This window comes from Borostomias antarcticus (genome assembly GCF_949987555.1).
Source record: "Borostomias antarcticus genome assembly, chromosome: 5".
In the NCBI taxonomy this organism is placed as follows: Eukaryota; Metazoa; Chordata; class Actinopteri; order Stomiiformes; family Stomiidae; genus Borostomias; species Borostomias antarcticus.
The window spans coordinates 14,374,081-14,395,065 of NC_140238.1; the positions used below are offsets into that span (position 1 = coordinate 14,374,081).

Sequence of the window (20,985 nt, forward strand, 5' to 3'; positions counted from 1 at the left end):
CTTTAATTTAATCGGCTAATCATATTGTCGGGCTAATGTACATTGATTAAAAATAATGTAAACACCGTGTTAAGAGTTTGCTGTAATCCAACTCGTCGTATCGGTCACATGCGTTGTTCCCATTGTCTGCAGCGGCAGTGCAGGGTGTGTACCAGGGGACGTGGGCTGGGTCGGGATGACAGACTTGTTTTCCGCGGCGGCACATATCGCAGCAGCGTTCTTTGTAGCCTACCCTGCGTGACGAAGGATGCTTGGGGTTTGGGTGAAGGTACCTTCTCGGAATTATCTGAATCCACTGAGAATCGGATGAGAGAGAGAGCATAGTGCAGATGGCGGTGGTATGATAAGGTGTGACCTAGGCTATTTGTGACCATTTTCGTTTTATGGAATTGACCTCACCTGTATAATTTTGTTGAACGCGACCAGAAACGTCTGGCTAGCTTAACAGATTTGACCACTAATTGCAATGTAGAGGTGAATCTTTATTTTACCACCAGGGATGTCTAAACCAAAAAACTGCGAGGCAGTCAGGGTGGTGGTCCGATGCCGCCCATTCAACAGACGGGAGGAGATGACGGACTCAAACATCTTGGAGGTGAATTGCAAACTGGGGCAGATCACCATTCGGAATCCGAAGGCGCCACCTGAGGATCTAATGAAAACCTTCACGTTTGATGCTGTGTATGACTGGGACTCGAAGCAAAGCGAGATTTATGAGGATACATTAAGACCCCTTGTGGACTCTGTTTTGCAGGGTTTCAATGGAACCATATTTGCATATGGGCAAACCGGGACAGGTAAAACATACACAATGGAAGGCATATCAACTGACCCTGAGAGAAGAGGGATTGTCCCAAATTCATTCAGCCATATTTTTACCCAAATATCCAGGTCACAAAATCAGCAGTATTTGGTCAGAGCATCATATCTTGAGATCTATCAGGAGGAAATTAGAGACCTCCTGTGTAAGGACAATAATAGGAAACTGTGTCTAAAAGAAAACGCTGATTGTGGGGTGTATGTCCAAGATCTGTCCTCAGTTGTCACCAAGAACGTGACCGAGATAGAACACGTGATGAACATAGGGAACCAGTCCAGGTCTGTGGGTTTCACTAATATGAATGAGCGCAGCTCTCGGTCTCATGCCATCTTTGTCATAACGGTGGAGTGCAGTGAGAAAGGTGCAGATGGTGAGGACCACATCCGTGTCGGGAAGCTGAACATGGTTGACCTGGCTGGCAGCGAGCGTCAGAGCAAAACAGGCGCCAAAGGTGCGCGCCTGAAGGAAGCTGCCAAAATCAACCTGTCCCTCTCTGCGCTGGGGAATGTCATATCGGCCTTGGTGGATGGAAAGAGCACCCATGTCCCGTACAGAGACTCCAAACTCACCCGCTTGCTCCAGGACTCGCTGGGAGGAAATGCCAAGACCGTCATGGTAGCTACTCTGGGACCCGCTTCCAAAAACTATGAGGAGTCCCTGACAACCCTGAGGTATGCCAACAGAGCCAAGAACATCAAGAACAAGCCTCGGATCAACGAGGATCCTAAAGACGCTCTACTGAGGGAGTTCCAGGAGGAGATATCTCGCCTGAAAGCCCAACTGGAGGAGCGGGGAGTGCTGGCCAAGGAGAGGAGGAGAAGGAGGAGGAACAGCAAGAGGCTGAGCAGAGGTATGGTAGGTGTGGAGGAGGAAGCCCTCTTAGAGAGGGATGTGGAGGTGTGGAAGACTGCTGAGGAGGAGCGAGACTTGGAACACTACGGGAAAAGAGACAGCGAGAGCCCCAAGTATGGGACCGTTACTGATGGAGGCCTGGGGGCCATAGAGAAGCGGAGGCCCTTGGGTGAAAATGAAAAGATGATGGAGGATATGCAGAAAGAGCAGGACGCTATGGAGAAGATTATTGAGAAATTTAAGGTGATTCTATGTTTTGTTACTCTGTGTCGTGTTTATTGTCCTTATGAGCTTATCTTAAAAACCTGAGCCAGACTAGTACATATGTTTCTTTCTCTACAGTCTATGGAGAGCAAACTATTGGTTGGAGGAAAGAACATCATTGACCACACCAATGAGCAGCAGAAAATGCTGGAATTAAAGAGACAAGAGATTGCAGAGCAGGTGAGTAAAGAAAAATATAAATATGAACAGAATTTAATATCAACATTGATTCACCACAGTGTGTGCGCGTGTGTGTGCGTGTGTGTGTGTGTGTGTGTGTGTGCGCGTGTGTATGTGTTAACTCTTCTCTCTGTGTTGGATTCATGCTCAGATAAGACGTGAGAGAGAGATCCAGCAGCAGGTGGTGGCTCAAGATGAGGAGACTGGGGAACTGAGAGAGACCTTCACCTCTTTGCAGCAGGAGGTGGAACTCAAGACCAAGAAGCTTAAGAGGGTAAGAGAAGATGCTCATTGTCATGGGTCACTGATCCATCATTGATGTTTCATTTGATGTTAGTTACATATATCTGTGAAGAAAATACTGTCATTCCGAATCATGTACTCTAGAAACCTGCTAAACACAACTGTCAGAATTGAAAACCTTATTCTGTGATGTCCAACATGTTAATCATCATGCCCCCCCTCCCTTTTACAGTTGTATGCCAAGCTACAGTTGGTGAAGGCTGAGATAGGAGAAGTCATTGATGAGCATGTCACAACCAGACAGGAGCTGGAGCAGACACAGAATGAACTCACCAGAGAGCTTAAGTACAAGTGAGTATGAACCATTGATTGTGTTGAACAAAAAGGGACAGACATAACCATATAAGTATGCAACTAAAGCACACTTTGTCAGGGTCAGCATTTCAAAATATTTATATTTTTATACAGGTATCTTTTGATTGAGAACTTCATACCTCCCGAAGAAAAGAACAAGATCATGAATAGGTTGACCTTTGACCCTGAGGAGGATCAGTGGAGGTTTCGGCCCTTCATACCCTCAGAATGGTCAGTGATTTGAAATTGGAGATCTTATCAGCATAAACTGTATGCCTTCTCGGTTGCACAATACAAAAGTATAGCATATCGTTTACATGTGAATATTATAGCCATTAGCCATATTTCTTTCCATCATTCTCATATTGATTGAATGTATTTGTTGATTTCTGCCTTATGAGTTAAAATAAAGGTTTGAGATGAAATGAAATATAACCCTTACTCTTGTTTGCTTTTATTCCAGTAAACCTGCTCAGGTCAAGAAAAGGCCACTGTCTGTGGTGGGATACAAGAGGCCAACCAGCCAATATGCACAGATGGCTGCAGCGTCAGGGGCTCCGACTAGATACCAGGTTGGTGCTTGACTTTGCAAAGAAATGCTATGTTACTAGGTAAATCCTAATTTAAGCTGTAATCAGTTTCAGTAAATGCACTGTCCTTACTTTACTTAATGTGCACCCTCTCTTAGCATGTCAAATTTTTCTCTTTCATTCATCACTAAACTCCCTCTTTTTACCTCCCATGTCACCTGCAGGCTGAGAATGTCATGCTGCTGGAGTTAGATATGACCCCGCCCACCATGTTCACCTTGAACCTCAATGGTGCGCATCTGGAGCGAGCGTTCTCTCCCAGACCGATGCGGAGCCTGCTAGCGAATGTTCCCCTTAGGGAGAGGACCACAGCTTCCCGTGTCAGGAAGTCCAGATCATGGTGAGAAACGAGTCAAACAGGACAGGGACACAGAATGATTACAAAACTCTCCATCAAGACACAATTGACAAGTGGATTTGGGGCACATTTTTTTTGCCCAGGGTTAACTTTAGCCTAGGTTTAACAGTTGGCCCCTGACTAGCTTAACCCGTTAGTAATTAAACAGTCAGTAGACATGACTTTTTGATTACTATACAGTATTGTTTTGTCCAGTACTTGATAGGCTACTGCTCGTTGTAGGCCTACACAATCACAAATTATATTGTCCTTGTCTGTACAGGTATCAAGCAACACCACGTGTCTCTTGCTCTTCATCGTCAAGCTCACTGACAGCAGGACCCCAGTGCCTCTCTCAACCACTGCAGAGACCTGCCTCGGCCATCTACCAGTCAACAGGAGGTGCCATTCAGTCAAGTCCTTGAGTTGTGAACATTCATATATGCCATTGTGCTTTCTTACATGCGACCCCTTTCATGGTGGAGTAATTTCACCTAGGGTACTTCTTTTGCCAAATGATTTGCAAGCTTTTGTAGAAAATGTAAAGCTCTCCATTCATCTTCGCATTTTTCCTCAAAATTATTGTGCAAGCTTGTGTGAATTTATTGAGCAATGTGCACAACAGAATAAACAGTACAAACTGGTAATAACTTTGGCTTACGCTTTCATTGTGGATGGAAAAAAAACTGAGATCATGTATTAAGAACCGTTTTCTTCTATCACGTACGTATGGTATTGATGACATACTGCATATCTTGGCAGAGGTAAACCCATACCATACATCTCTTTCCAAATAGCTTAATGTGAATGTGGATGTTAAAGTTGTCAGTACATGGATTTTTCCCATGGTAGTTTGGGTCTTGGCAATGACAGCTGTCATTAGTACAGTAGATGACGCTCGTCTCACAGGATCACATGACACTCCTTACAGTAAGCCCAATATGGCAGAAGCGGTGGGTCTTGCGCGGTAACTAAAGCAACATTTCAACATAACAGAAACACTGACAATTTCAACACTAAATCGCTCAAGACCGCGGCAATGAGGGAGAGACAGAAGAAAAAGAAGGGGAGGACATGGGCAGAAGCAGCTAAAACGGTAAAACGGCGCGTTAATACAACGTTTGCTGTGGTTGTTTTCCCTTCGCTCCCACTTGTACAACTGTGTTTATGAGTTCATGACCCACTGGTGCAGACGAGAGATGATGCGTACACAACGCAAGGCCTGGTTGTCTTCGAAGCAGTTAGCTTGCTAGCGAGACACAGTTGTAGCTTCGCTTTAAAATAATACATAGCTAGCTTTAATGGTGGTCTAATGCTCTTTGGTTTCGGGAGTTGCTAAGAAATGTATGGTGACAATTCACGCCAGACGTTGGCAGACGTATTAATGCGCGTGATGTCTGTCTCGGTTCCACTGCAAAGTAAACACATCAAAGTAGTGCGCGAGCGTAGAGCTCCTCCGCTGCTGTAGTCCCCATGCTAGGCGTGCTAGTCTGGCTACTTTTCCAATCTACAGTAGCTACACAGTCTGCCCACAGGCTTTTAGAATGTGCCTTTCCTCATCACATTAGCTATAATCGTTGCAAGCTAGCCAACTATGAAGCGGACGTTGCATGTCATCTGAGCTAATAATATATCGAGCTAGCTAACGTTAGCTTTAGTGCTACCAAGTCAACTTGTCAGTCAGCTGATAGTGGAAGTTAGCTAGCTAGCTTGCTACAGTATGACAAGCTATCAAACATTTTCGTTATCAGGGGAGGCAATGCTCTTTTTCTTAACACTGTAACGTAGGACAGTGCTATATTACCACGATGACGATAGCTTTCTGGCTAGATTGTTGGCAGTGAGTATGTCCCAGGGTAAATACACCCAATCACACCAGGACAGGATTTAGCTAGGGCTAGCTAAGATTAGGGTCCAGCTCAGGGAAGGGATAGACCAAAGGTTAGAAGGTGAATACTTCTTACAATAGTTTAGGTTGAATCTAAGGAGAATCTCTGTTATAACATATTCATGTATGCAATTTACAGCTTTGTTTGATTGTTTCAGGTATTGGAGAAATACCCCAACACACCCATGAGCCATAAAGAAATCTTGCAGGTCATCCAAAGAGAGAGATTGAAAGAGATTAGGTAATTACAGTGATAAAACATACCACTGGTGTCACTGATGTGCAGTCACTGAAAAAGGTCCCTTATGACTTTGTCCTTGATACACAGGATCCACACAATCATGTCAGCGGGAGTCTAGTCTGATTGATTGCTCATCTACTTTCCTTTTCTTTACATAGCGGTGATAATTACATTCACACAAACTCTAATGATTTCATTTCTTTTTGTTTCATTTTCACTGTTGTCATCCAGAAGGTAAGAAAAGCTAGAGCCCCCCTCCCCCCCACCTTAACAAACTCATTCAATTGTTTGGTTTGATTTGGTTTCAGACTATCTTTTGCATGTTATTAACATGATCAGCATTGCATGTCAGGTACTCTGAACAGCACAGCCTTTTGATTTTATAAACGTTTTCTCCCCCTATCCCTAGATTTATAATGCAGATAGTTGTCAACACTGGTGATGCATTGTGTCCTATGGTCAGTGCTTTGTATTAGTCTTGCGTTAGTATGCAGAGCTAAATGGTAAATGGACTGCACTTATATAGCGCTTTTCCACCTTAGCGGCACTCAAAGCGCTTTACAATGGCCTCTCATTCACCCATTCACACACCAATGGTGGTAGCTGCCATGCAAGGTGCTAACCTGCTCATTGGGAGCAATTTGGGGTTAGGTGTCTTGCTCAAGGACACTTCGACATGTAGACAGTCGGAGCTGGGATTCGAACCACTGACCCTTCGATCATTGAACGACCCGCTCTACCAACTGAGCTACAGCCGCCCCTATGACTAAGGCTCACATCATTTGATTTGGGATGTGCTTGACTTGGGCTACTCAGTCCTCCTTTGCTGTCAATGCAGAAAAACGAATTCCACCCATTTAAAGAGTGACCGAGTACTCAGACCATAGTGTGGCGTTTTAGCCTGTAGGCTTGTTGCATATTCTTCTAATAAACAGTGGATCATAGGTTAATTCAAAATGATCATTTAAAAAGGTTTCATTGATCGTTTACTTGGTCATTGGTTCATCACGTTTAGAACGTACTAGAACATCAGGGAAATGTGCTACAGTATTTGGTAACAGTACAGAAGCTACTGTACAAACGCTGTTCATTGAGGCTTTTATTATTGTGCAGTAGAAATGAAAACCACCACCATGCATGTCACACTGTCTCCTGACGGTGAGAACAGGCCACTCCCTCCTCCAGCAGTCTTTCAGCTGTCTGTTTCACTGCGTAACATTTGTGTAATTGGCTTTTCTCTCCTGTTATAGTGGAACCTCCCCATTGGCATGTCTGAATGCAATGCTTCACACAAACTCTCGTGGCGAGGAGGGCATCTTCTACAAAGTTCCCGGCCGAATGGGGGTCTACACACTAAAGGTTAGTTTCAGTCATGGACAAACAGATCGAATGAATGACTTAAAGGACAATGCTCGTTTTTGACAACCTGTACCTTATTTACGACATATTATAAGACGTTTGACTCACCGAGACCACTTTGGTGTAGTTCGGAGGCATGTGGAAGAAATTTAAAATCCAGCCCGAGCCAGTATATCCATGTAATGGCGGTGGTCGGGGCACTTAGAATGCAGTTTCTAAAAATCTATTTTCTGCCGCGAAACGGTTGTTTTCTTGATGAATCGCTAGTTGTGCTTACATGGAGCATAGGCCTGTTGTGTTGTTTTTCACATGCCTCTGTAATATGATCTTTAGAAACGTCTTTAGACACGAAATAGCTTCCTCACTTGCTCCAGCACGCATGCGCACAGCGTGCTGGAGCAACGATTGCGCGCTGTGCGAATGCGTGCTGGAGCAAGTGAGGAAGCAATTTCGTTTCGAAAGACGTTTCTAAAGATCATGGCATGTGAAAACCACAACATGCCTATGCTCTATGTAAGCACAATTAGCGATTCATCAAGACAGATTGATGAAAACAACTGTTTCGCGGCAGAAAATAGATTTTTAGAAACTGCATTCTAAGTGCCCCGACCACCGCCATTACATGGATATACTGGCTCGCGCTGATTTTTAAATTTCTTCTACATACCTCCGAACTACACCAAAGTGATCTCGGTGAGTCAAACGTCTTATAATATGTCGTAAATAAGGTCCAGGTTGTCAAAAACGAGCATTGTACTTTAAAGGAGTAGTAAAGGGAAAATGCATGTTTAGCCCTGTTTTAAGGTTACTTATGATCATATACAATGGTTCAGATCAAAACGTTGACAAAACTAGCACTTTTGAGAAAGTCTGATAATTGCTCTACCACCGTTTTGGTCATACAATGGATGTGGGTGGGCACCTTGAAAAATCATTCAAAAAACATGTTAAACTCTCAATTTCAAAGACAAGAAAGGTGTTAGTTGGCGTTCTGACATATAATTTGCCATAAAGTAAGATTCTAGTTCATCTGGAAAGGCTTCTTAAAATATTTAGCATAGAACTATTTAGTCGCAGCGCATACGTGTGTAAACTTCCGCAAACTACGTTGCCTAGCAACATAAACAATAACAATAGCTACCGTAAGTAGTTCCGCTTCCTGAATCCCCTCTGCGGATTGATCTACACATCTACAACGGTCGCTTCAATACAAGTCAATGGATTTCATAAAATGATCAATAAAACCCTACAGGATTCATACTTTGCGGCGGATTTGATGTCAGAACACCAACGGACACCAATTACCCCCTCCGTGAGCTTCTTGTCTTTGAAATCGAGAGTTTAACATGTTTTTGAATGATTTTTCAAGGTGCCCACCCACATCCATTGTATGACCTAAACGGTGGTAGAGCAATTATCAGACTTTCTCAAAAGTGCTAGTTTTGTCAACATTTTGATCTGAACCATTGTATATGATCATAAGTAACCTTAAAACAGGGCTACACATGCATTTTCCCTTTACTACTCTTTTAAGCATTTGAAAGAGTAGCGACACACACCAAACCCACTTTTATTAAAACATTGAGAGCTCCAAGTGAAGCAAAAGTAATTTGAACCAGCCATCTTGCATGTTCTTATTGAATGCTGTGTTATTTCTGTCTGATCGCAGAAGGACATCTCTGACGTGGTGAAAGACCTGTCTGAGGAGGGGTCTGACGAGAGCAGTGATAATCTCTCTGATTCCCGAAGCACAGAAAACGACAACAATGCCAACAGCCAAGAAGGCAGGAGGGGAAGGTGGAGGAGGAGAGGTACAAAATAATGATTTTACAGCGTGGCAGGGTGAGAGGTAATGTTTTTGGTGGTGTGAGTCCGTCCGTTTCTTTTTGCATGAAACTCAGTGGAGGGGTGTAGCATGGGCCAACTTGGAACCCATTAAATGTTGGAGCAGTCCGAATCACGGGCCAGGTCCACAAGCTGTTTCCATTCACCTCCATTCATTTTTTGGACTAGGATTACACAAAAATTACCAGACCGATTTTCATGAAACTCAGTGGAGGGGTGTAACATGAACCTAGAACCCATTTTGGAGCGGATCCGAATGACGGGGCGGGTCCATGAGACGTTTCTTGGGTTGTTTGTTTGTTTGTTAGCAGGATTACGCAAAAACTACCAGACCGGTTTTCATAAAACCTGGTGGAGGGGTGTAATATGGGCCATCTTAGAACCTATTAAATTTTGTACCGGATCCAAATCACAGGGCGGGTCCACGAGCTGCCCAAACATGGCCGGCCATTCATCTCCATTCATTTTTCGGACTCAGGAACAGAAAATACGATTGTCAATAGAGGGAATTGAAATGGCCATATCTCGACATGGGAACACAGGGTTTGAACTGGCTTAAAGCTCTCAACCTAATGAATGCAGCAACACCAAACATGTCCCGCTCTCACGCATGTGCGCACACACACAGCCATGAAATGCATTCATGGGCAGAGGTTTGTGCTCGCCGTGCAACATTTCTAGTGTTGTATATATTTTTAACTTAACTCCTAGTTGATGTATATGAGGGCACTTATCCAGGACGACACACAGTTTCCTTCTGTCATATAAACATATAAGCAACTGTTAAAACAGGAAACAGTTTTTTTCCCCACCCTGACCTGCAACCACTTCCTCATACGTACTGTATGCATGAGCAAGTCAACGAACAATAGAATAAACAACCTCACTTCAGAACGCAGTGGAATGTTACTTTATTCTTTGTTTTTACTAAAGTAGTACTAGTTCTACTTTACTGATATTATCAATGCAAAGCTCCAACAGAGCTAATGCTAAGAAAGCGACTAATAAGGAACAACTAAATTGGTAAGACGACGGTTGAGTGAGTGACTGAACTGTACATAGATTAGGAAGTAATCAGCAGGGCAGCTATTTTGAATGTACTGATTAATGCTTGAAACGGTTGAAGAGTGTCAAAAATGTTGCATTATTAAGAATGGAAGAGCCATTTTCTGTTTTGTTCATTTTAAACCAAAGAAGCAGCCTGATGTGGTTGCTACAGTTGTACACCTCTGAAGAAATAGTATGCGTTGACCGATGTTTGTCTTGTGTCTTGCAGTGCCCTCCAAGCTGCAGTCCCAACCATCATCTCCACAGCCACGCTGCTCATCACCCTCAGTACCCACCAGCAAGCTCATCTCTCCCTCGCAGAAACACGGCAAGAAAGCCCTGAAACAGGTAGTGAACTGATGCAGTCGGTCTGTCTCTCTCCTTCTCTGCTGACCTCTTGCTTCCTGTTGCTTAGGGTGTCTCTCTGATACTCCCTGTGCTATCTATGTTGATCTATCAGTGTTTCCAATAGACAATGAAGATTGTATGTTCATTTTGTGTCTATACTCACTGCTTAAACGGAATGTTAGACTGAACCCACCTTGGTGTGAATGTTGTATTTATTTACGAATACATTATATTGATAGTAGTGTTAGGTTCACATCGTGTACAACCATTTTATGATTTTATTTGAACCTCTGTGAAAAAATCGATTCTGTTTCATGAAACCCCACCCTCCTTAATGCTTGTTATTTTAAACGAGGTCTTCTGTTAGCCTACTTAAACATCTTCTACAGGTTATTTGAAAACAGTGGGGTGTCATGAGAAAATGTTTTTTGCTCTTTTTAGCAATGTTCTCATAATCCACTGCTCCAAGATTTTCCCCTTGGCTGCTCCTTGCCCGTTGTGTTCCATATAATTAGATTTCACTTGATTGCACAGATAATAATTCATTCCATCTGCACTGGATTGGAATTTCAGCTGTGTAAGACCAATTTCATTGGTTTATTAGGCTAAAGCAAGCCTAGTTAGAAGAAGATCTGGCTTCAAGGTGTACAGACTGTGTACTTTCCATTTGCAACAGATATTCTGAATAGATGAGAACTCAGTGGAAGAAAAGCTCTGGAGCATCGGCCGTCTTCTGACTTGCAAGATTACCAAACTAAACGATTGCTGACATCATGCACTTTAAAGATGGTGATGATCATTTAAGGCCGACTTGCATACTTACAGTAACACAACGCATGTGATCCGAATAGCATTCTGATTGCGAAATTGTTGAGTAATTTCTTTCCGTTCTTCTCCCCGTTTTCTCCTTTGTATCTGAAAGGCTTTGAAGCAGCAGCAGCAGAGGAACCAGCGTAGGCAAGGAGGACTGCCAGCCTCCCCCAGCCCCAGACTGCTGCTGAAGACTGTCAAAGACATGGCCGACACCATCGCCACACATACCCGTAAGTGATGAAGTGATGATGTCATCTCCTGTCAGAGGCTACACTAATCCTCCTCTTTCTTTTCTTGGGACTTCGGAGACGTTCACACTCTAGACATAATTAATGCATCACATCTGAACATAGAATAGAGATGATACTCCCATCATCAGACCTTTCATGTTATTACAGTTTTATCTTACTGCAGTGTAATGTAATTGCTCTTTCATAGATGTATAAAGACAGGGTGATATTATTAATAAATTGACACCATGATATCAAACCTGTGATCCTTGTGAGCAGCATGGGAACTGAGACCATCGGAACGCTGCCCTGACAGTCCCCAGAACTCCACCTCCAGTTCCCCTTCCTCGGTCAAAGCTGAAGCGTGTCTCATGGCAGGAGGCAGGAAGATCTCCCAGAGGTCCAGCCGGCTCAGTGCACGTAAGTCAGCACGTCCGGCTCCTCTGCGTCTCTTAGGAGTAGGCATAACATCGCAGTTTCTAATGTTGTATCGTCTCCTCTCCTATTGTGTGTGTGTGTGTGTGTGTGTGTGTGTGTGTGTGTGTGTGTGTGTGTGTGTGTGTGTGTGTGCGTGTGCGTGTGTGTGTCTGTGTGCGTGTGTGGCAGGGCAACTGAAGCGTACCAAGTGTGCAGAGATCGACGTGGAGACCCCGGACTCCATCCTGGTCAACACCAACCTCCGCGCCCTCATCAACAAACACACCTTCTCCGTCCTGCCCCCCGAGTGCCAACAGAAGCTGCTGAAGCTGCTGCCCGAGGTCGACCAGCAGGTGGCGCTAAAACTATAACGCTTTACGGGCGGCGTCAGACTGCGGCACATTATGAAGTTGCTCACATTTAGAAGGTGTACAGTACGCATGATAGACACGCACAATAGATAAGGCTCTTCTGGCGCATTTCACAGAGTCTACATTTGAGTATGTCATGCAGATATATCTATGGTTGTCTACAGTATACTCCATTGAGAACAAAAGGGAGCTTGTGTGTTTGTTAGCTAGCTTCGCTGTCATCGCTGCTTGTCTGGCAGCGCTGCGGCTGCTGAGTGTTTCTGTATGAAGGCTGGGATGAAGCCGTAACGTTTTTACAATCGCCCCCCTAGGCCTGCATGGATGGTCACATTCTGAAGGTCACCAGCTCCGCCTTGAACAATGAGTTCTTCACATCTGCAGCCCAGTCCTGGAAGGAGAGGCTGGCTGAAGGTACGTGAACCTGCTCCGGAAGAGAACATGGATGGAAAATAGGGGTTTATCACTCATGTGTTACTCATAATATTCAAATGGTAACATGTATTCGAACCCCCCCCCAGGTGAATTCACCCCCGAGTTGCAGCTCAGAATGCGACAGGAGATTGAGAAGGAGAAGAAGGTAGAGCACTGGAAGGAAAGCTTTTTTGAGAACTACTACGGTGAAAAGTGAGTCACTCCAGGGGACATGATATGATTTATGGGTTTTTATGTCTGCATACATGGTATATCTCCTCTTGATATCATTTGTTTTCTCTCTCTCTCTCTCTCTCTCTCTCTCTCTCTCTCTCTCTCACTAATTCTCTGTCCATTTTCATCCATATCTTCGACACGCTAGTTCTGGACTCAGCTATGAGGAATCTAAAGTTCTGATGGAGGCTGATCTGAGTACCGAGACGACCAGGCCGCCATCTCCTCCGCAGGCCCGCCCCCTTGTCCGAGCACCGGACGCTCCCAAGGTCACCAAGAGCAGCGGCCAGACCGACGCCGAGGTGAGGAGGCCAAAACCATCGGCACCGGCAGAGGCCGCCAAGCCAGAGGCCGCCAAGCCAGAGGCCACCAAACCAGAGGCCGTCGAGGCCGAGGCCGCCAAGCCAGAGGCCGTCGAGAGCGAGGCAGCGCTCCCTGAGAGGTCAAAGGTCCCTGAGAGGACGGGGCCGCCTGTGAGCGCTGAGAAGATCCAGACCAGAGCCTCGTCCAGACACGCGCTGACAGAGACATCGTCTGCCCAGAGAAGGGGAGAGGAGGCGGCTCCACCGCAGAAGGAGAACACAGAGCAGGTGAAGGAGGACCCTGAACCTCCGCGGTCCCCTGACCCTGAACCTCCGCGGTCCCCTGACCCTGAACCTCCGCGGTCCCCTGACCCTGAACCTCCGCGGTCCCCTGACCCTGAACCTCCGCGGTCCCCTGACCCTGAACCTCCGCGGTCCCCTGACCTTGAACCTCTGCCGTCCCCTGACCTTGAACCTCCGCCGTCACCTGACCCTGAACCTCTGCGGTCCCCTGCCAAGGATCGCTCTCCGGAGGACTGCTCCCAGAAGAGGGAGGACAGACCCGTGTATGTGGACGAGCCCGGTCGGGAAAGCGAAGAGGCTTCACCGGCCACTCCTGTGTCCAGCGCATCGCCTGGGCCGTTGAAGAGGAAGCCGTCCGGTGAACAGGAGCTGGAGCTGACCCCGGAGAAGAAGCCCCGCCCCTCTCCACCAGCGTCATCGACACCAAGCCCTACCGCAGCCATTACAACCGCAGCTCAGAGGGTGCCTCCGCTGAAGGTAAACAAGGTTTACAGAGAATTATGAGTTAATTAAATGTCTTTTGTACGAAGAGAATGCTGAAGAGAGCTTTTTTTACGTTTAGCCCAGCGCTTAAAGCAACATGCATGTCGAACTTACTTTCTTGTTCACAGATTCCAGTGTCTCGAATCCTTCCTGTGCCTGTATCGCCCCGGACCCCCCCCCTCCTCCCGGTCCCCCTCAGCAGCCCCGGACGCACCGGCGCTCGCACTCTGGCTGACATCAAGGCCAAAGCCCAGCTGGCCCGGGCCCAGCGCGCAGCGGCGGCGGCGGCAGCAGCGGTCTCCGCTGCGTCCGCCGGAGCCATACCAGGCCCAGGGCCCGGAGGGGGCACCGGAGAGCGGAAACACTCGCCGACCCACGCCGGACCCTCCGCCCACAGCTCAGCGCCGTCGCAGCCGCCCGCCAGGCCGCCATCCATCAGCAGCAGCGGCCAGTCGAGCCCTCCGGGGCGCCCCCTATCTGCCCCGTCCTCAGGCTCCTCGGTGCAGATTGAGACCAGCAGAGCTGTCCTCGCCGATGACAAGCAGTGGGGTCACTCTACGGGCAGTAGCAACACAGATCATCAGAACATCCAAAAGACTCCAAACCCATCACTGCAGCCAAGGGCCCAGACAGCCTCTAACTGTGGTGGTGGTGGGTGTTCAACCAGGTCCACCGCCTTCATCCCTGCCAACAACCCCCTGGTCACTCAGCTTCTCCAGGGGAAGGAGGTCCCACTGGACCAGATCCTCCCGAAAGCGGCAGTCAAGGCGGCGGTCGCGCCCTTCGCGGATAAAGGGAAAATGCCACAGCCGCGCGCCAAGCCACATACCACCGGCACAAGGAGTGGCGGCCAGTACCTCGCGACTGGAGAAGACCCCGGCCGATCTGACCCGCAGGTCTCTAACCAGTCCAGTTTAATGGGAAGAGTCGGTGCTTTCACAGAGTTCACGCGTCAGCAGAGGGAAACGCCCGACAGCGACGCCCAAGAGCAGATCTTACACACGCAGAAAGCCCACCAGAACCAGCCTTACAGAGGTCTGGGCTCTCAGGCTCCCCGGTACACAGGCCTTCAGATAGGCCCCTCTGAGGAGAGGCAGGACCGGTTCACCCTGGGGTTTCTGGGTAGGAAGAGGATGCCCAGGCCGGCAATGACTGGACATTACCTCCTCAACGTGTCCACGTACGGTCGAGGCTCGGAGAGCAGCAAAAGATCTCACCCGTCCGCGAGCGTCCCCCTGCCGAACCTGAAGAGGGAGCACACTGAGGGCGAGGAGGCCGGGGAAGGAGAGGAGCCCGCGGGGACGTTTAACTGCGACCCTCCCGGGATCAAGGCGGAGCAACAGGGATATCCGGTCGCCAAATCGGAGGAAGCTTGGGGTTTTCAGCACTGCTCCAGGGTCAAGTCCGAGTCTCCGCCCGCGGGCCGTCCACCGGTCAGGGAGGACGAGGCAGCCGGCGGGGAGAGAAATGGCGCCTTAGCGAGAGCCAAAGAAACCAGCCCCTTCACTCAGCCCCACAGGTGGCACGTCCACCTCTGCGACAGCAAACAGGGGAATTCCGAGCCATATCGCGTGTCGTCGCCCCACGTGGGGGTGGAACCCGGCAACCGGCGCTCGCCCGCCTTTCAGACCCAGAGAACGCTGGACTATCAGGAACCCGAGGTGGGCTCGTGCTACGGCGGCACCATCAGCATGTCTGTACCTCGCTCGCTCAGCCACGCCGCCGCAGGCCCCGGCTCCTCCCCCTCCGTGTCGGGTGCCGGTGACAGCGGCAGTGGTACGGGGAGTGTCATGTCCTTCTCGGTGACGGTCACCACCATACCCGCCGGCCACCCGTTAGACCCCGGCAGCCAGGGAGAGCCGTCACCAGAGCAGTCCTTCATGGAGGCCTCCGGCATGGACGACGTCCAGTCCAAATGCTATTGTCGTCTGAAGGCTATGATAATGTGCAAAGGGTGTGGGGCGTTTTGCCATGACGATTGCATTGGGCCTTCAAAACTCTGTGTCTCATGTTTAGTGGTACGGTAAAAAGAAAAAAGACAAAGAAAAAAAAGATTAATAATAATGACAGATATCACGTTTTTAGGAGTTGTTGTTTTTCACACACCAAGGCACAAACTAGAATCAGGTCATTCACCGTCAATAAGAAGCCGTTGCCTGGGTGATGCACAGCCGCGTAGGAAGGCCATTAGGAATTAATTTACACTGGATGATTCTGCTTCACCTATTCCATCTGAGAGAGAAGGGTTTGTTTTGTGCAATGTTTGGTCATTTTAATTAGCACAGTCCTTCAGAATTTAATTTGGCAATATTTGCACTTTGATAGACTTATTGTGCTATGGTATATTTTTTTAAAGATAGTGTACATTTTAAAAAGGAAGAAAAAAATGAATGTTGCCATTTTTATAGAGCATAATGACAATGTTCTTATGTGTAGACTGCCACCTGTCACTGTGCGGTCTTAGTGATGTTTTAAGGGAGACGGTTGACGATAATCATGTTGGACATCCTTTTTGGGATTTGTGTGCAAGTGTCAGAAGTATAACTGAGTTCTATTGATTTTATTTACAGTACTGAACACATTCTTATAATTTTACAAATATGTATGGTAATTCTAAATATATAATTTCAGACAATATTTTGAAACAACATCCCATGTGTAAGGATTTCCCATTGCCTTGTCTGTACTAAAAGTTGCAAGGCAAAGGAATTGAAAGACCCTCACACAAACACCTACAGTAACGGTTATAATGTACAGCACTAGATGAGCAAGCTTGGGTCTTTGCCATTTCAGTTGAAGGCCAAGTCCTGTGTTAATCAGCTCCTAATGTTTGAGCCGACTGATGTGGAGTTGGAGTTTGTGTTGATGAGCTGAAGAACACTCAAAGCGGGGAGAAAATTATGGTTCTTGTTTTATTTTTCTGCATTGTAAATATTTGCTCATCTTTGAGCTAGATATAGACAGTCATTCTCTAGCCTAGTTTCATGTTTCTTGCTTAAGCATATCCAACTGTTTTTATTACAAAAGGGTTTATACCTCAGAAAAAAACTATAAGTTGTTAAAACGCTAAATGCTGTACCATCATGAAACCATTGAGAAATGTATGCGCTTCAGTTTTACAAGTGTGAGGGAGGTACACTTTACTACACATAGATTAGGGTTGGATTGTATGGGTGAGCATGCTGATTATAAGATCGAAATATAGCTTATTTTGAAATGGTCTGAAATTTGAAATAGTTCAAGTATGTTTTATAGAAATGATTTCCAGGTAATATGCCAAAGTCACCTTTTAAAAATGAAATGATCAGATCTTGTTTTTCACATCTGACTAGTTAAATAAAGTAATATATTTTAAGTAATATATTTTAATATACAAATCTATTTGCAGATCATTTTTAAAAACAACAGGGTATTTACTAGAATAAATAATATATTGGCTGTCCCCTTTTCCTATGTTTTGTTCAGAGCGGACAGATAATTTTATATTGAATAACTTTTGTGACTAAATCGCTAGGTCTATGATTCAGTATGAACCCAGAGTTTTTTTATGGACCCGTGTGTGACTTTCCATGAAGTCTTGTGTGGAATCTGAACTGTATGCTCTTGTAATAATTGTTAAATAACACTCTGGGCATTGAGTAAGTGTCATGATATCATTATCATTCAGTATGATCATTTGGGGGAAAATACCTGTAAAGGTTTAATTTTCTAGGCACTGAGAGGTCAGTGGATTGAATCCAGGTGTGTGTGTGTGTGTGTGTGTGTGTGTGTGTGTGTGTGTGTGTGTGTGTGTGTGTGTGTGTGTGTGTGTGTGTGTGCGTGTGTGTGTGTGTGTTTGTGTGTGTGTTTATGTATGTGTGTGCGTGCGTGCGTGCGTGCATACGTACACACACGTGCATGTGTGTGTGAATTGTGCTGGGGACTGAATTGCAGAGATGTAAAGATCTACCCATATTTGAAAAGGCAGCTGACATCTTGTTATGTTTGAGAGGGTTGAAAAAGGGATTCAGCACTCCCATTTGTTTGTATTTTTCTAACCATGATTGGCTTTTCAAGCTGTCATTTGTGTGTACATTTAAAGGAGTATATAGCCTAGGATGGAGTGGTTAAGAAATGTCTTCAGTGTCATGGGCAATCAAAAATGGTCTTAGAAAGTCATGTTTGTCATAAAGGTGCACTTTTGTCACAGTCTGTGTCATTTACGCTGTCTTAGATCGTATTAAGTCTCCATTTAAAATGCAGGTGAATGTAATATAGTAATCAGCACTTGTAAACAAAATGTATTTTATCAAAAGATATATTATGAATAAATAACTATGAGCAAACACTAGTCCCTCATTGGTGTGTTCCTGTGGCGGTTCTGTTATTTTCATAACTAGACAACCATCACTGCAGAAATACCAATTTTAGTGATGTTGCACTGATGAAAATCCTGGAAGATGACTTCATCGTTGGCACCCTTCAGTGCGTGTATACTGATGCGCCTGTAACCTGCGTTGTACAGATGCGCACATGCGCATAGACTCTCCATGTGTGATCTAACTTTTCAATGCCATGGGTGTGCCCTTCTTCGCTCCCCATAAGAGATTTAGAAGCACGGGATCGATGTAAGCTTTGTCTTTTGACAGCAATTCGCCTTATAAGCCTGTTTGGGAGAGTGGACAAGAAGATAGGCCGAGCTTTGGAGGAAAAATGGAGAGTTGGGACGCGTTCTAGGGCCCGTGTTGCGCGCGCAGCCCGTCGTCGTGCTTGCCTGCGCTCTGCTGTCCTCTGCTGTTGGCTCGTCGATGATGCTGAGAGCAGCGGCGCACTGTACATTTTTATGAGGCACCACCGCAGTTCGTGAGATTGAGTCGAATGAAACAGGGGAAAGCGCTGGAAATGTGACGATGGATCATCTAAATGTTTTTTCATTGCGCGGACAGCAATAACGACAGCGGACAGCGCGTGAATTCATCAGAGGTGAGAGCGCAGTGATGAATCACGGAGCAAACATCCTCCTAATTCACCCTGGACCACTTATCCTCCTCTTCTGATGCTGGAGATAGAGCTATAACGCAACCTGCGTGGTTTTCTTGTGGTAAGGCTGATTGCCCAGAAAACTCAAATTTATAGGCCATCAACATTATTTAAACGACCGGGACTACAATGGTTTTAGTAATCGGTATTTCATATCAAAATTATTCGTCATTACACGTTCATCTTGCGGAAATAAGGTAAATACGGAGTTAAATCAGCAATATGGCCGCGTTTATCGTGCGGTTAAAGAAATAGTGAAATGCGAAAGTCTTAGATGAACGATTATAAACTGACTATGGATCAGTGACTTGTAAGCTATTCAGGTAAGTGTTAAACCATCCCAGTCCTCTACTGCAGTAGCCGAGTCCTTATGTTGACTCACGTCAAAGGATGTTGTCATTACCTCAGGAAGGTGCGGTGAATATACATTATGGGCCTATGCATAGGCTACAAACCACAGCGACAGATAGCTTTGATTTAGCAAAGATTATTTTATATGTCTGCTATATTACGTTATAGGATTATAGCCATCATTCGCTAAAGGAACAGTAGCTCTGCTTACAGTAAATGTAGGCAACGTTCTTCCTGTTCATGACAGATGCAGTTAATTCATTCAGTTGACATTAATCTAGAGATAAATTGATGATGACCTAGTGCGAAATATGATGATCATGTTGACGGCATCAAAGCCACCGTTTGTGGGTTTCTAGGCTACTATGCCCGTGGCCCTTTGATAGAGGCCGAGTCTTATTTGCAGATCATTGAAGCAAGATTATAGCCAATATGCTACTGATCCGGGTTGTGTAGCCTATTATATATAAAGCCACAGGATCTGTTGTGCCTTCTTAACATCATTAATCATCTGTGAGTAGTCAGATAATTTGATATTGGTACAGTGAATCTGTTTAACAATGCTTTCCCAGTTGTAGCTATAAGTATTTTATTTTTCATACAGTTCTCTCATATTATATGAGTCATATACATAGCAGTTTTCTAACAATTGTTTGGTTGCATCTGGTTCTTATGAGGAACCATTGTTGCCTCTGTCAATAGGCCCCTCCTCCCTATCTACTCTTAGGCTAAGTAATTCATTGCATGTTTTATGGGAAATAAGTGTGTGCTGGTAATGTCACATTAGTGATCACTCTGAGCATGCTCTCATGAACAAAGTGGAAACTGTGGTTTGATGCATTAAAATATTTTTTAAGAAGAAAAAAAAGGCATACATCAACAAAGTTCCTGAGGCTGAAAGCTTGACTCCACTGCTCACGCTCAGCTGGTCAGCTGACACATATCCTTCATTCCTTTCTTCACCCCATGGCCACAGTGCAGGCGGGCATGTGACAGTGTCTTGTTATCGTGGACCCCATGCCAAACCTGTCTGCGATGCCCGGGTTTCACCCTTGCCTTGGATAGCTTTAATGTGCTCAATGTCCATCTTCATTAGGCAGCCTGGTGGTGTTAGCCCACATGATGTGTGCCTTGCTCAACCCGGGATGTCATGAGGAATTATATTTTGCATGGAGCAACAGTGCTCCCAGCCACTCCAGTGGAGAAAAAAAAGCAAAAACCGTTTTAGTTCGCTTTATCGAGCTCTTGAAGCGAGGGGGATAATTACTTCATTTGGTCACAGAGAGGACTACTTATTATCTTGAAATTGTTAAAGAGACGGAACATTGACAAGTCGACCTAACTGTCTGAATGTGAATGTGTCTTTGCAGAGCAAGGCAGCGTCTTGAGGTTTGAAGGCACTTGGTTCAAAGTTCGGCCAGCAACAGGTAGGCTAATCACCACTTAAGTGGGTAATCATGCCAGATACAAAATCATATTTATCAGCATCAGGAGACATGATTGCCCCTTTAGCTTTGAATTGAACTCTAGAGACTGCGTGTGCCCCGTAGGCTATACTCTGACTCATTATATTAATAATTAATTATTCTGTTGAGCATTTCTGTATTGTCAGGTTTTAGTCTTACTGTAGGTTTTATCATATTGTATGCACATATCTTCAGTTTTATGTTGTGTAAACATATA

General features: G+C 45.7%; 2 protein-coding genes across 3 annotated transcripts; both read left to right on the forward strand.

The window, feature by feature from the left end:
* Positions 1-499: 499 nt before the first annotated feature.
* Positions 500-3,647, forward strand: LOC311309600 (kinesin-like protein KIF3B; the record flags this gene model as incomplete). The annotated part of the gene is made up of 7 exons (XM_084438930.1): positions 500-1,915; positions 2,015-2,116; positions 2,268-2,390; positions 2,592-2,710; positions 2,828-2,944; positions 3,177-3,285; positions 3,468-3,647. 7 exons carry the CDS (start codon positions 500-502, stop codon positions 3,645-3,647), a joined length of 2,166 nt encoding a protein of 721 aa, XP_084295056.1.
* Positions 3,648-4,603: 956 nt separating this feature from the next.
* On the forward strand, positions 4,604-18,249 carry asxl2 (ASXL transcriptional regulator 2). 2 transcript variants are annotated; one of them, XM_084438320.1, is made up of 12 exons: positions 4,604-4,736; positions 5,687-5,769; positions 7,020-7,128; positions 8,798-8,939; positions 10,250-10,368; positions 11,291-11,411; positions 11,691-11,831; positions 12,018-12,181; positions 12,511-12,610; positions 12,718-12,823; positions 12,993-13,926; positions 14,061-18,249. In XM_084438320.1, the coding sequence occupies exons 1-12, from the start codon at positions 4,680-4,682 to the stop codon at positions 15,957-15,959; spliced, it is 3,975 nt and encodes a 1,324-aa protein (XP_084294446.1). In that variant the 5' UTR covers positions 4,604-4,679; the 3' UTR covers positions 15,960-18,249. The 2 variants fall into 2 exon arrangements, with proteins under 2 accessions (XP_084294446.1, XP_084294447.1); XM_084438321.1 differs by lacking the exons at positions 4,604-4,736; positions 5,687-5,769; positions 7,020-7,128; positions 8,798-8,939; positions 10,250-10,368 and adding an exon at positions 11,088-11,157.
* Positions 18,250-20,985: the final 2,736 nt, after the last annotated feature.

What these genes read in the sequence shown, in the direction of transcription:
- asxl2 (XM_084438320.1), top strand. Translation starts at nt 4,680, where the DNA reads ATGAGGGAGAGACAGAAGAAAAAGAAGGGGAGGACATGGGCAGAAGCA. An exon ending in GGGCAGAAGCAGCTAAAACG is followed by an intron (nt 4,737 to 5,686) that starts GTAAAACGGCGC and finishes TGATTGTTTCAG; the next exon opens with GTATTGGAGAAATACCCCAA. An exon ending in GAAGGAGAGGCTGGCTGAAG is followed by an intron (nt 12,611 to 12,717) that starts GTACGTGAACCT and finishes ACCCCCCCCCAG; the next exon opens with GTGAATTCACCCCCGAGTTG.